The sequence below is a fragment of the Motacilla alba genome, chromosome 5 (genome assembly GCF_015832195.1).
Source record: "Motacilla alba alba isolate MOTALB_02 chromosome 5, Motacilla_alba_V1.0_pri, whole genome shotgun sequence".
Classification (NCBI taxonomy): domain Eukaryota; kingdom Metazoa; phylum Chordata; class Aves; order Passeriformes; family Motacillidae; genus Motacilla; species Motacilla alba.
In genome coordinates, this window is record NC_052020.1 from 10,203,416 (window position 1) to 10,218,832 (window position 15,417).

Sequence of the window (15,417 nt, forward strand, 5' to 3'; positions counted from 1 at the left end):
CTGAAATGTATGTTGTATGAAAATAATATGGCTATATATCTGTGATTTTGTCATATTGCCTTTGCATTTTGAGAATGGTGTTTGGGATGCAGGGTGGAGGAACAGGAATATAACTGAGACTAAAAGAGTAGAGTTACACAGAATAACTTGCCTGGCAACTCCACTTATTGAGCTGGACAACTTAAATAGCTAATTTGTAATGTATTACAAATTAATTAATTATTGAATTAATTTAATTACAAATTAAATTAATGTATTGAATGTAATACAGTGGGGTTTGAAGCAGTTTTGGGCCCATTCACATAGATGGGACAAGAATACCACCTTGAGGTTGAGCATATGTGAAAGTAAGTCATCGAATAGAAACAGTAATCCTGTTTGAAGTTGAAAGCTTCAATTCAGTTTTCAGTTATTATATTTACTCTGATAAAGCATACTTTCTGACCTGGGCTTTTTTAATTTTATTGACCTGGCACTAAACTTAAAATATGGGGAGAAAACATATCAAAAGATGTATTTTGTAAATCTATAATTTGTTTGTATTTTTAAAAGTGTGCTTCTCCAAACTTCAAGATTAATTTGGAGTCAGAATTTGTATGCAGCCCTTCAAAAGCAGAATTATTTGCAGGATCAGTATTTACATTTCTGCAGTTGTTTGAGACTTTTACCTGGTTTGCAGTTTAGAAAGATCCTATGGAAATGTCAATGTGGGAGCCTAAGGAATTATATTAGCCATAAAATGTAGTTTAAGAAGCAGTAATAATTCTGAAAGACTGGCTTTTGGTTTTTGGGTGTTTTTTTTTGGTTTTTTTGTTTTGTTTTGTTTTTTTTTTTTTTTTTTTTTTTTGGGTTTTTTGTTTCTTTTTTTTTTTGTTTCTTTTTTTTTTGTTGGTGGTTGCTTTTTTGTGGGATTTTTGGTGGTTTTTTTGTTTGTTTGTTTTTTGGTTTTGTGGGGGGTTTTTTGCTATATGCCATTCTAATATGATTTTTAAGTCATGGTAACAATCTAAAGAAATGTAGGCATTTTTCCTAAGAAATCGGGTTCACAGTGAATGAGATTAATTGCAAATTTTAGAACTCCTCTGTCAGATCAATTTCTGCAATTTTCCTTCTTTCTACAGTCTTCTCCATTTTCCAGTTGTTTGGAGGTGACAGGAACTGCAATAAAGGCTTTTTGTCTTCATTTTTAAATCAAAGGGCTTTCTTTTCAATATTAATTTTTAATAGGTAATTAGGACCTCTTTTTGGTGCCATACTTCATAATTTTTTTGGGTCACTTTTCTCTCTAGGCCTCGGAGTCCTCATAGGAGACATTCTAACCGGGCCACCAGGAATTCAACAAGTTCACTGACTTCTGTTGGTAAGAAGTGATTATTCATTTCAGCTAGGATGTATTCTCAGAAAATGTGAGATGCAATGAAAGCCTATCTAGAGAGTCTGACTGTATTGACCACAATTTTTTTTTTCTCTGAGCACACTGTGTAATGCATGCCCAGGGAATGCTGCTGGGATGTTGAATTGTGATCATGAGTTTGTAAGTGAAGTGCATGCAGACCAATTTCAGGAAATATACACGTTGTTACTTTCAGAAAGTTGTTAATTGGTGCATTAGCTTAATATCTTTAGGAGGCTCAACATATACATGCTTTATTTCTTGTAGAATACAGAATACTGGCTTTGCTACCCTTGAGCTTCTCCTTTGTTGGCACAGGGAAAGTGTCATGGGAGGTCTGTCTCTCAAACTTCCAACACACAAATCTGAGTTTAAACCAAAGCAGATATTTCACAGAAAATAGATTGCTTTATAACATTCAATCTGTATGTATGGTTTTTGACATCCTTGAAATTGAACTAAATTTAAGCAAATTAAAGCCAAAGAACTTCTCCTTCCCTCCCAAAAAATCAATCAAAAAACAATAGTGAAACAACTCCATACCCACAAACAAAAAACCATTGAGTTTTTGCTGCTTGCTTACATCCTTAGCTTTTCTGAAAACTGATGGTTCTGTAATGGCTCTTGTCAATTTTTAAAATATTTTTCTCATATTACCTGATGACTTTCCTCCCCCTCATCCAAGCTGTTCTTTAGATGTTCATAAAAGCCATTTGTACTGACTCACACAGAAAGGGCCTTTCTGACAACTGCCTACCTTCTTTGCTTCATCAGAGGCTGGAGAATTGTAAAAATTGATGCTCAAAGTTTAGTGTTTTCAGCCAAGTTAAATGCCACAGATTAATGAAGTGTTAAATTAATTGTTAAAATTATTGTGCATAAATCTTTGCTGGGTGAGTTTGTGGGTTCTTAGCCTTGAAAAACTGAATATGAAAATTCCATGAAGAAGCTCGGTCTACAACAGAAATGCCATTGCTGTTAGTTGAAATGGATCCAATGGCACTTTTATTTAGAAATGAGAGAAACTGCATTGGAGACACAGCTGGAAAAGCCAGTTTCACATATTGAGAGAATTTTTGATCACAGTGTGTCAGAACCCAGAATGTCTCTCTGACGTTCCTGGATGATCCGGGCCCTGTCCAGGGGGCTTTGGGGCCCTGGCAGGGGGGGTTGGAGACCCTGGCATGCAGCCGAAGACCTCTGTGGCTTTGAGTTTGACCCATGGAACCAATTACCAACTTTGTATGAAGAATTAAAGGTCACAAAAGTTTAGATAGCACAGTAGTAGTGATCATAGGGTGAAGAGAAAAATTTTGGGATTTTGTACAGGGGGGTTTGGGACTTTGTACGTGGGGGTCTGAGGCTCCAAGATGGAGGAATCAGGGCATGCCCTGTCCTTCTTCTTTCTTCTTCCTAACCTCCATGATTTGGGTGATGTTGGCACTTTCAGATTGGTTTAGAGTAGAAAGTCACTGTCTAACATAGGTGATAGGTATTGGAACAGAATTGTAAGTATCGAGTGCGTAGTTTTTAGTATAAAAGATAGCACCAGCCTCGTGGGTGGGGAGTGTGCCTTTGGCTGACCTGCTGAACAGATCGCAGCAGGCCAGACAGAAAATGTTTTAGATAACAATTAATAAACAACCTTGAGAACTACAGCCGAAGAGTTCTGACTCCTCCTTCGACAACCAGGTTGGGAAAAAGACTTTCAGCACAATCTCGGAGTCGTCCTGATAGCGGCGACTCCCAGAACAGTGAACTGATCTTAGTGGGTTACCTGTGGTTTTGAGGACTTGCTCTAAACTTGAGATTGTAATATAAGGAATAAGCAGACATTAATTTTTTGTTACATGCAAGCTCAAAGCTAAATTTATAGGTGTAAATTTACATGTTTCGTCTTGAACTTGTTGCTCTCACATGCCACAATCTACCTGGAAATGGAAGGTCCAGCTCTAATTCTGACATTTTCTACACAGACAACAGTGGCCATGTGATTGATCTGGTGAATGATCCACTGCCAGATGTCAAAATATCAGAGGAAGACAAAAAGAAGAACCTTGAATTGTTAGAGGAAGCAAAGAAAGTGAGTGAGAGGTTCCTAACACGCAGAGGCAGAAAGTCAAGAAGCAGCCTCTCAGAGTCACCCACAGGTAGGGGCAGATCCTGAAAACCAGATTTTATATTCTCCTTCAAATGTCTGTAAAGGCCAGCATCTCCTGTAATCTATACATTGGTGCTCTTGCCATACACTTGGTTAATTTGAAGGTCAGAATTCTTCATGTCCTCTACAAGGTTCCACAAAAACAGAAATGACCCATCCATGTACCCAGATGTGTCAGGGTAAAATGGTGTAAAGTTACACTTCAAGCAGTGTAACAATAAAGCATGAAGTATTTCTATTGAAAAGTGAAAAATGCTCACAAATTGTTGTTTAAATGAAATTCTAGTGGCTAGAATTCATCCTGCTGAAAAAACATCCCCTCCAGACACAAGTACACTGCTTCTTATTCTGAACATAGCCATAAACTAAGCTAAATGGACCTGATCCTCCTTTAAAAACAGCAGAATAAAATGTTTTGTTCTAGAATGTCAATTGAAATTACTTTTCCTTCTATGTGAAGTGTTTTAAAACTGGAATAAAATGCCATTTTACCATGAAATGGGACTTTCATTTTGCTTTGAAGTGCCATTTCAAAGAAAATTCTGTCTTACAATTGGTCTGACACTCTCTGGAGGGAAAAAAACCCTCACAACTATATATCACCTCTTTTTTTCCCCCTAAATTCCTCTTGAATCTTGTTTTGTGCTTTCTCCCCTCAGTGCTTGCAGTATTAGAAAACTGAGGAGAACAGGAATTCCCTGTATCAATAGAAATTTATCAATTTTTGACAAGTATAAGACATGAGACATGCTCTAAACTCCAAATTGGCAAGTACAACTTAAAATGACTTCTCAGGGTCTGGACAAACACATGACTATGATACTGATGTTTTAATCTCATCTGAATTCTAAAAATACAGAACGCACAAGCCTAGAAAGTCAAATCACCTTTTCATTTTGTTTATGTCTTTGTTCTAATGAAGCAGTTTCCCTCACTCTTAGTCCTAAAGTTTCACCCATAACATCTCGGAGCAACTCTCTCACTCTTCCACTTCTGTCAGGTAAAATGATCGTGAATCATTAAGGGAGAAAAAGACCTCTAACATCATCAAACCCAATCATTTGCAGGCTCAAACTTTAACTTATAAAAGCTCACCAAAAATTTGTTTAGTATTTTTTGAGAAGAGTAGATTTAAGCATCTAGTCCTGAATATGATAAAGCTCTGAATGCATACAAATTGTATTTTTGCATATACATATTTTTATTACATTTTTATTCCTGTGGTGTTGCAAGTTCACATGTTCTGTGTTCTAAATTTTATCAATAACATTTTTTAGAAGATTTAATGATCTTTTACTTGCCATGTGTTTGATTTTTTTTTTTATTAATATTTTTGACATTTGAATTTTTGTCCTTCATGGAATATTGGAAACTGTGCACATATGTGTTTGTTAATGCTATAGTAGTAAAAGTTTTGAGCAAAATATCAGGATATGCCCTAATTATGTGTGTATCTTTCAGGGTTGGATGCATGCACAACCACTGGTATTGAGTCAATATCTCCAGGGCAGGTAAGAGCTGAATAGTCTGTGCAATAATCTGGTTATTACAGTACTATATTATAATATGCTGCCCTTTTAGTCCCTGATAAAAATTGTATGTTTAGAATACTATTTTATAGACCAAAATTGGATTACTGGTAGTTTCTCTGTACAGCAAGGTACAAATAAATATTTAGTCTAAAGACAGAAATCTATCAAGTAACAAGATGTGAAAGATCATAAAGATTTGTTAAGTGTAGAAAATAGAAAAAGATGCACTATAACTCTAATCTATGAAAAAGCTAATCCCTAAAGTTGTTTCATAAATAAATACAAGAAGCAATGTAAAAATCATGAGATTCAAAGTTCAGCCATTAATATCTATATCTAATGTTTGTAGCATAGGTGTGAAACAGAACCTTGTAAGCAATTTTTTTCAATTTTCCCCTAGAATAACAGAAATGTCAAAGAGGATGACAGGCAAACTGCAGAGGTAAGAGTTTCACATTGAGAGCTGAACAGAGTCTGCTGATTTGTTTTAGCACACATATGATTTACTGATGGGACTAAAAATGCTGAAAGATTGTTCACTGGGTGAAAAGAAAATTACAATGCTTTAAGAAACTATTAACCACCTGCAAAAGAAGTGTAGGACAGTGGGCTTACCATTTGATCTTTCCATGCTGTCATGCACCCTGCTCCAGCTCAATTAAAATCAATATACTAAATAACTTTATAAGTAAAGTAAAAATGTCTCTATAGCCATTTTGGTGTATGTCAGTGGTTTAGACTTTCCATGACATTAGCATGCTGAGGAGCTTGGCTTTAGGAGCGTTGATGTGATGGACTCTGGAATGGGAGAGGTTAACTCAAAAGTTCAGAGAGGGGATTCCAAATTCAATATTCCTTAAGTGTCTTTTTAAAATGATTTCTTTTGTCAACAGCCCATATTCAAAAGCAAATGTCACTGAAAAGGAAATGGCTTTTTACAATGAAAATCTGTCCTTGGGCAGGGGAAAAGAGGAATCTGGACTTGATTCTCTGTTTCATGTGTGTGTCCCTTTCAGAATGCTGCAAAAGGATTAATTGATCGAAGGCAGAATGATCAAAGAAAGATTTCTCAGGGAAGGTTGGTTCCTCGTTCTGCTGGCTTTGAAAACTCCAAAGAGAAGCTCTCAGACCAAAAGGAAAACTTTGATCCACGTAAACATATGGATACTTTACCTAAATTCTCCCCTTCAGCAGGTGATGGTGGCAGAATGTCTCTTAATACTTGCATGAATGTTTGTGAAAATGAACTTGGAAAATCATTCCTGAAGAAAGTGAAAGAAAATGATGTTCCTTTAAGAACCCATCTACCAGTACCAGGAATAGGAAATATGGACTCAAAGCTAAAAATTCCTGTTCCAGAAATGAGGGACCATAAAGTTCCATGTAAACCAGAATTTAAACTGTGTGGACTGCGTCCTCCTCTACTACGGGCTGTGTCCTGGGATAGCTTGGAGCCTGGACAGAAAGAGAAAACCCCTTTAAAATTACCATCTGAGGAAGATAAAAGTTTTCCTGGTAATAAATCCAGCAATCAGTTAAAAGCATTCAAAGACCTTCAAATCCAAGTTCAGCCAGTTCGTATGCAGAAGCTGACAAAGCTCAGAGAGGTAAGTCCTGTCGTCAGCTGTATTCGGTTACAAAAAGTCATTTTCATACCCTACTAAACTTCCAACATGTTTAGCATTGTTCTTATTACTGCAAGAAGCTTACAGTGATAAAATGGGAAACAGTTTCAGCATAATCAATACAGAATTGTATCATGTTTTTCCTTTGCAACTTTACTAAATTGTAACCTGTAAGCAAATTCCATGGAATTACTCTTAGTTCTCTTCAGGTATGCATCAAGTGCACTGCAGTACTTTAAGGTGTACATATGCATGTGCTCTTGCATGTTTACATTTGCAAGATCTCAGAGGACAGGAAGTGGGTTTGTAATGATTAGTTGATTATTGAACCTCTTCAGAAAGTGTTTCAAAGTGTTCAGAGCTGTAGAACTGGGCATCTCTGACTGCAAGGGCATGTAGAGCATGCCCAGACTTACAATTCCTAATTATAACCTGCTGCAAATTTGTTAGATTCTTAATGAATAATCTGTTGTTAAATAATGTCCTAAGTAGTAAGTAATTAAACCCTATGAAAAAAGGTAGAAATTTCATTAAATGATAAACCACCAAAAGAAAGCAGTGACTATGTCTCTGTTGCTAATAATGACTTTTGAAAGAAAAAAAAAAAAAAAGCAGCAGGTACTTTTCTGAACAGCCTAATAAGGATATTTTCCTTAACCCTCAGTAGTTAATGTTTTAAGATGAATATAAGGCTGACAGGTGAGGACCTCAAATTCTGCACTTTGGTTAATTCATTCCCATTGTTTTGTTTGGGAATGGCAGCTTCATTATTCATCTTTTCCTGTTGATATAACACACACATTCTTAGCGTGTATGTACTGGAAGTTTTGATTATAGGGACACATGGGCCATATATAATTACAGGAGAAATTCTTCCCTGTGAGGGTGGTGAGGCCCTGGCACAGGCTGCCCAGAACAGCTGTGGCTGCCCCATCCTGGGCAGTGTCCAAAGCAAGGTTGGATGGGGCTTGGAGCAGCCTGGAATAGTTGAAGGTGTCTCTGCCCATGGCAGGGGATTTGTAACCAGATGATTTTTAAGGTCCCTTTCAACCCAAGCCATTCTATAATTCTTTAATTCTATCATTTTGAATGACCTAGAAGCTGTTAAGCACAAATAAGAGAGTTAAACAATTATTGCAACATGATCTATAATTCCAGTTAGGCAAGATTTGAGCTCTGTCTCCAATAGGAATTGTTTACTCATAAACAAAAACAGGTGTTTGTGAATTTAAACATGTGAGAATATGAAAGAAAATGAGGAGATGATAAAAGGAGAAATAAGACAACCAGGTTTAATCCTTGAGAGTGCATTTTTTCCTACCTGTAAGGAATAGAGGCAGAACACAGTAATAATGAAGCATCCCAAGCTTCACTCTTAATAAAGTCAGTGGCAAAGTCTCATATGTAGGATTTTCTGAATTTTTTGTGTTATCAGAGATACTTAGTTATTACTGTGGCTACATCCAAAATTTCTTTTTTCATTGTCAGTTACTAAAGCTCTCACTTACCAAAACTCTACATATCTACTTGAATAAGGGGCACTTTTCACAAATCTTTGTTTGCATGACCAGGAATTTTTCTAAGTAATGCCTGTAGGAAATATGAAATATGTCATATTCCAGAGTGTGTGTGAATTTATGAGTATCCATGTTATGTAGCATTTGACTGTAATGTAATGCAAATATCTCTATTATGTTTATAACTAAAGTAAATGCTTTATTTGCATGTGGCAGGGATATTTAAATTGAGATTTGTAGTTCAGTTACTTAGAAATGTTTTTGTTTCTCTTCACAGGAGCATATTTTGATGAGAAATCAAAATTTAGTTGGACTTAAACTTCCTGAACTTAGTGAAGCAGTGGAACAGGAAAAAGGTGCAGTATCATAAAAACTGGAATGAATGTTTGTTAAATACAGATTTTCATGACCGGCTATTGTGTGGGGGCGAGGAGAAAAAGTCTTAAAAGCTTCAACTTCAATTGCAATAATAGTTGAAGCAGTCATGGAGAACAATAATAAATGATGAACAAGAGAGGGCAATAATGGAAAGTAACTCAATTTCTTGATGATTTGAATCAAGAAGATACTGTAGGTATTATTATAACCAAGGGGAAACATGCACATGTGGAATGGAGTCTGGCTTGTAGTTAATAGCTGTAGGACTGAAGTTTCAGTAACTTTCTGTAAAAACATTTCAGCAGTGGTGGATTAAATGGATGTAACTTCTGCAAGATATTATGGTCACAAGGTTGAATTTGATCCCTGGGAGTATAAATAAGAGATGGGATGCTTTATTCCTTTTTAAAAATTATTTTAGAATATGTTTGGCAGGTATTGAAATAGCATTTTCACTTCTGGTCTGCATTTCCATGTCAATGTGAATGAGAAAATGTAAGGCCAGAAAAGAGTCATAGAGGTGTTTGGAGGATTGGAAAAATATGCCTCACAAGAAGTGGGATTTTTTTAACCTCAATTTCTGTGATTTTTAAAGAAAAAAAATAAAGGAAACAGCTTCTTTAAGGAAAAGACTTAAAACACTACATAAATAAGGAAAAAGAAATCTGACACCAAATGTTTTCTCTACTCTAACACAAGCAAAAAAGATTTTATGCCTGTAGCTGCATCTAAAAAGATTCAGAATAAAGATCAAGGATATGAACCTGAGGATAATTCAACATGTGGAAGAACTAAATAGTAGTAGTGCTTAGCTAAAATATTTAAACCAAAGATATCAACCTAAAATATTTAAACCAAAACTATATATTTGTTTGGAAGTAGTTAATTCAGAACTTGTTCAGTGTGACATTGACTGAAATGAAGATGGTTACTATGAAATGAGCTGAAACTGATTGTCCAAGATTTAATCCAAAGAAAATTTCAATTTTTTTAATACTGTACATTTTGCTACATGCATTTGCACTGGGACTAGCTCATGAGCCTTAGAGTTCCTGTTACACTGAGAGAAGGTTGAGATACTACATTTCATGTTATATCTGGAAATGGACTCATTTTCAGTGTGAATGAATGAAGATGAAAAAGGCTTCTTGTCCTCTATATTTAGTGATTATATATTTGAATTCTTAGATATGATAATATTATTCCTGTCACTCTGTTAATGTATAATTTATCAAAAATTATTTAGCAGGCTCTGTTTGAAACTATAAAATAGTTGCCATTTTACCAGCCTGCTACATAATTTGGACAGATTTGAAAGTCTTCAGGAAAACATTGTGAATAAGATAAGCATTATTTTATCCAGCTTCTCAACATGGATCTGATGAGTATCACAAGCTTTTTCTAGTCCAGTAAGTTATCTAAATGGTAGCCAGAACATTAAGGGTCAGCTCCTTGTCCTCAGTGGGGAAAACAAGCAAGGGGTCAAATTCTTAGTTAATTTGTAAGGGAGACCTACTTCCTTACATTGTCATAGAAGCCACCTTTTCAACTGGAGTGGTAATTTTGCTGAAACAATAGGAAATAGTCAGATACTTCATTATTACTGTTATGAATCCAATGCACTGTCTCCATCATGGTTTTTATCAATGACAAGTTACTGTCACCGTCTGAGTAAACACAGCTCTGCATCTACACTAGATAAGTGGAATGCATTAAATCTGGAGACACTGTGGTGTCAGGCTGGATTTTATGGGGATACCTGTGACTGTTCTTAAGTAAATACGGGGATTTTTTAATATAAAGCAAATGCACAGAACTAAAATGTAGCTGGAAAGAATCTCCCATTCTGTTCCATATTTCATGTTAATGCTCTGCAGATTTACACACTAATTACATGGCAAGTCTGAGAAACTTTCTCTTAAACTTATGAACAGGAAAACTGTTCAAAGATTCCATCCCCAGTCTGAAATTCAGACTGGGGAATCTGCCTTTCCTACAGGAGAAGTTCTGGTAAGACAGAAGGAAGATAAGGGAACTAATGTATGTAAAATTAAATAAAATGAAAATACAGGAGCTAAGTAACATGAATTATTAAAAAAAAAGTGTTAGCCATGTCTTGGTCCTTATGAAAGTAACAGAATCAGAGAATATAAGTGTAACCTTTATATCCTCTTTCAATGAACATACAGTGCAAACGGGTACATGATGTAATTTATAACAATAAATAGTGTACAAAATCTGTAGTATGGTACATTACACTGCACTTCATCTTGGCAGGTGGCATTTAAAGTCTTAGAAAATGACAGCATTCTATTACAAAATCTCAGCTAAAATATTCCAGAAAAGAATGTGTGACTTTTCAAGTAACAGAATTTTTTTAAACCTGAAAATGTGTTTAGGTCCTTCACCTCTCCCTTCCCCCACTGAAGAGGAAGAGACAAAGAACAGCTCTGATGTCATGCCCAGCATTCCTGATGTATTGCTGCGAAAACTGCGAGTGCACAAATCACTTCCAGGAAGGTAAAAGCTCATTAGAAGTGGAAACACATCATCCAGGAGAAGGCACGCTAATGGTCTCCAGCCAACTTCCCTTCCCTCCATTCATAGGGAGATAAATTGTTGCATCTTAAAATGTGCAACATAGATTTACTAAAAAATTCTGGGGAATGCACCAGCTTCCAGTAACTGGCCAGCTTTTAAAATTAGTTTGAGTTCTACATAAGAGTCTTAAATCTTAATTGCATGCTGCAAGTAGATTTTTATACAGATTTTTCCACTCCTGGTTTCCAGGACTGCTACTGCAGATATGTACTCATATTGAAAATATTATTTCTTACCCCCATGAAAATCAGGCCAGATGATGCTTTCCAATGGTAGAATTTGGGCATGTAAGAGTTTTGCACTTTTTCTGCAGGTGACAATTTTTTAGGGTAACTGAGCTTATTTTGCAAATGTAGTGGAAGGACTCACTTGTGAATTCACTGATTTGGACTTTCTGAGACATTAAAAGAATCCCAAACTTATTCAGCCAAAAATGATTCCTCCACTCAGCCACATGGTTATGTGCCAAAACCAACAGAGCCTTCAGTTTTCTGAACTGTCAGTAAGGATTCTCTGTGCAGGTGAAATAAATATTTAACATTTATGGGGAAGGAATTGTTATATACATTCTTTTATATAAATGAATGCACAAGGTGAAGAACTTGAGAGACCATTGCTTGATTGTAATCAATACAGAAAAGTAGTGGAAAACTCTTGAAACTCAAACATAATTTTGCTGTTCAATTAAGTATTAGAACAGCTTTGTTTTTAGAGAAAAAACTCATTAAAATGTGAATTTTTTCACTTTTATTTCTAGCTCCCCACCACTCACTGAAAAAGAAGTTGAGGTAAGTATGTTGTTGTTTCAGACATATGTTCCACTTTTAAGTTACTTAAAGTCTAAGCATGTTTATTAGAATGAGGTAATGAGGTAATTTTTTCCAAAAATATGTTTCTCATTTAAAAAAACCCCAACATATCAACATATTGAACTCCATCAAAATAACAATTTTGTGAAATATAAGCAATAGAAATTGTAAAACAACAGAGTAAGAATAAGCAAAACATTTTTGTTGTTCATAATGAAATACAAATTCACGTTGGAAATCTTTTTAATATTCTAAAGTAGTAAAAAAAATGAGATTAAATAAGACTAGAAACTCAGAAATTTCAGTTGCATTTTTATTAGCTAATATGAGCTTTGGGGCATTTTTTAATAATATCCTGCTGCTAGTTTACATAATTTTTTCTTTCTCAATACAAGCCAATAATTTTGTTTGCAGGTCTCTCTTGAGCTTGTAGCATTGGTTTCTGGTATTTTTTTAGTCGCATACCAGTCAAGAAAAAGATCTTTTTTTACAACACTGCAATCTGCCGGAGCTGTTAGTGCCTTGTGCTTTGCAAAGTGTTAATCCTAAGAAATTAGTAAACTCTGGTAAAGAAAGAAACAATCTTTAAAAGCAGGGTGCAAGAGAATAAAAATGTTAGCACTTAATCTTTTGCTGGCTTCAGGGGTAGGTGTTTATCCCTTAGGTAAAACAATGCTCATGGTGAGCTCATCCCTGGACTTCCTCTGCACTGACTATCTGTTTAAAAACCTTGGGGACCCTTGGAGGAAGTCCAGCTACAAAACAGATCCATTGTGATTCTGGTGCTTCTGCTAGGCTGCTTCCTTCATTATGACTCTGCCCTACAGAGCTCCCAGAAAAACATCCAGGAAAAGAGGCAGCAACACATTTATTATTCCTATTTCAGTGGAAATAAATAGAAGTGATTTTTCAAAGAAAACAAATTGTAAAAATACTTTCAATTTTCTGTTTCAATACTTATTTAGGCAGCAAAGTCTGTTAAACACATATTTTATTCATAAGTTGTTATTGAAAATTACATTACTGTGAGACTTATTGGAAAATGCCTTTCTTAATCCGAACAGAATGTATTTGTACAACTCTCCTTGGCCTTTAGAAATGATAGTTATACATTGGAATCTAGAATTCAGCAGGCAGAGAGAGAGAGAAATCTTACTGAAGAGAATGCTGAGAAGGAACTGGAAAACTTTAAAGCAGCCATTACGGTAAGAAAACTGTGGGAATTCTTTTCCTGAACTGTAGTGTACCTGAAAGCGCACACACATCCCAAATGTGTTTGACTTGTAAATTCAGCCCCAAACTTCATTTTCTGCTGCTCAAACTCCTTGCCATGAGCTGCCTACTACTCTGAGAGAGGGCATATTCTGCCAGAGTGGGCCAGCATTGCTGGAAATGCCATGGGGATGCTTCCCTGGGTCTAGCAGATTTCAGGAATAAATACTAGGAATTTGCTGTTCAGTTCTTGAAATAAGCCTGTGACATAGCTAAGAGCATTCAGAACTGTAGTTTGAGCACTGATCCATGTTCTCCTGGGCAAGACCTTCTTTAGCAGTAAATTTAAAGTGTCCAGATATTAAAGATACCAAAATTATTTGAAACCTGAAATCTGAGATCTGTAACTTGCAAGGCCTCTGAACTGCAGATACTAGAAGGCACGCTGTGTGAAAAGAAACAGCAAGGAATACTTAAGGAATAGGTACAATCTCTGGCTCAGGTTTTGGGCCTGAGTACACTTTGATTCCAGCTGTCCCTTTACAGCAGTAGTTTTGAGTCCTTCCTGCTAGCTTTCTCTGGGTTTTCTAACTGGAAGGACAAAAAATTGCTACAATGTGTCAACTGAAGTGCTGTGCATATCTTTGTGCATAAAGGGAGGGATGGTTACACACCAGGCTGATAAATGAAATAGCCTTAGACACAGCATTCGTTATTGCAAGGAGGTGCTGCCATTCTTATGAGAATAGTGTGGAGAACAGATGATTCTCCCATTTGCTTTATCAGGAATATCATCAGGTAAGAAAATATACAATTAAAGAAAAATTGTGGTCTTCACATCTTTTCATCTGGAATTCCAAATCTCCATTTTCAAATGATTGTTTCTGTAAAAAAAAAAAAAAAAAACAAACCAAAAAACATTGAGACTATTTTGCTACTCTTCACTCTATTCCATGTGTAGAAACAGCATATTAAATCTCAGGGTTTTCAGATGGAAATAAGTCTGTTAGATTTGCCATGTATTTCTGTCAAGAATGCCTAATTAGGCACCAAGGTTCACGTTGTCAGCATGGGACAAATGTGATTAGGATTTTCTTCCTTTAAGCAGTTCCCATGCTACAGTCAGGCTTTTACAAGCTTTTTTACATGGTTTATAACAAAATGATTTATATAAGCTGAAACTGCCTTCCCTGTGAAAGCTTTTGTTCTGGACAATGGAATAAGCTAAGAAGCAATTAAAAGCAGTGATGGCTTCTGTAAAATCTCTATCAGACTAAACCTAGACTTGTTCCAATCTCATTGAGAGGTTACTTTCATTTCTGTAGGACAGGCACATATTTTGTCTCAGTGACAGTTTTACCAGTTTTTCTGATTTTTTAATCAGTCTTGTGATAATTGATTTATTATTCAGAAACCTAATTTCAAGAAAAAGCTGATCTACATGAATATCCAATTTTTTTTGAGAAAATAAGGAGGTTACAGTTGTCAAGAAAGAAAAGGAAACTCTGAAATTCTGTGCATGATTTTTCCTTAACATATTCCCTTATTTCTTTTTGGTTCTTGCAGTCAAATTTTGGTTGCAATTTATTATCAAGGTAGCATTGCAATTCTTGAGACTATAATGTCTTATTTTCCAAATAAGTGAAGTATTATGGAACTGAAAGAACACACGTGGCTTTCTTAATACTTGTGCCCAGAAAATTAAAATGTCCTTTGTCCTTCAGCAATCATGTTAAAGTGCTAGCCGAAATGAACTTAGGATTTGTAGCATTCACAAGTAGCAGAGCATGTTTTACTATAGATTTCAGAAGGGAAAGTACCACAAATGAGCTGAGCCCTCTCTAACTGTTCAAACTGTGCTCCTGCAGCTTGCAGTGAAGCACCAGGGCAGCAGCAGCACTTAGCTGGGTGTGGTGGCAATGCTGGCACCCCTCTGGGGCTCATCTCTCCATGTGGAGTTCTGCCTGGACATTTCTACTCTATTTTGAGGCTCTGGCCACTCCATTTGAACTAAAAACATGCTGATAGAGCTGCTGTGTTTTTTGCTTCAGTCTTCAGCTCACCTGTGGCACCACTATGAGCACAGGGAAGCCTACCAGAAGCTCCTGGAGGACATCGCGGTGCTGCGGCGTTTGGCTGCCCGGCTCTCGAGCCGCGCCGAGATGGTTGGAGCCGTTCGCCAGGTAAGG

At 36.2% G+C, this 15,417-nt stretch overlaps 1 protein-coding gene across 1 annotated transcript in view; it reads left to right on the forward strand.

The window, feature by feature from the left end:
* IRAG1 (inositol 1,4,5-triphosphate receptor associated 1) overlaps nucleotides 1–15,417 on the forward strand; it is a 59,814-nt gene that overhangs the window by 33,472 nt on the left and 10,925 nt on the right. The window contains exons 7-17 of the mRNA XM_038139691.1: nucleotides 1,290–1,360; nucleotides 3,370–3,543; nucleotides 4,477–4,554; nucleotides 5,016–5,065; nucleotides 5,487–5,528; nucleotides 6,103–6,693; nucleotides 8,506–8,584; nucleotides 11,006–11,126; nucleotides 11,965–11,995; nucleotides 13,081–13,221; nucleotides 15,280–15,411. Of these exons, the coding sequence (XP_037995619.1) occupies nucleotides 1,290–1,360; nucleotides 3,370–3,543; nucleotides 4,477–4,554; nucleotides 5,016–5,065; nucleotides 5,487–5,528; nucleotides 6,103–6,693; nucleotides 8,506–8,584; nucleotides 11,006–11,126; nucleotides 11,965–11,995; nucleotides 13,081–13,221; nucleotides 15,280–15,411 (1,510 nt within the window). The remainder of the gene's footprint in view (nucleotides 1–1,289; nucleotides 1,361–3,369; nucleotides 3,544–4,476; nucleotides 4,555–5,015; nucleotides 5,066–5,486; nucleotides 5,529–6,102; nucleotides 6,694–8,505; nucleotides 8,585–11,005; nucleotides 11,127–11,964; nucleotides 11,996–13,080; nucleotides 13,222–15,279; nucleotides 15,412–15,417) is intronic.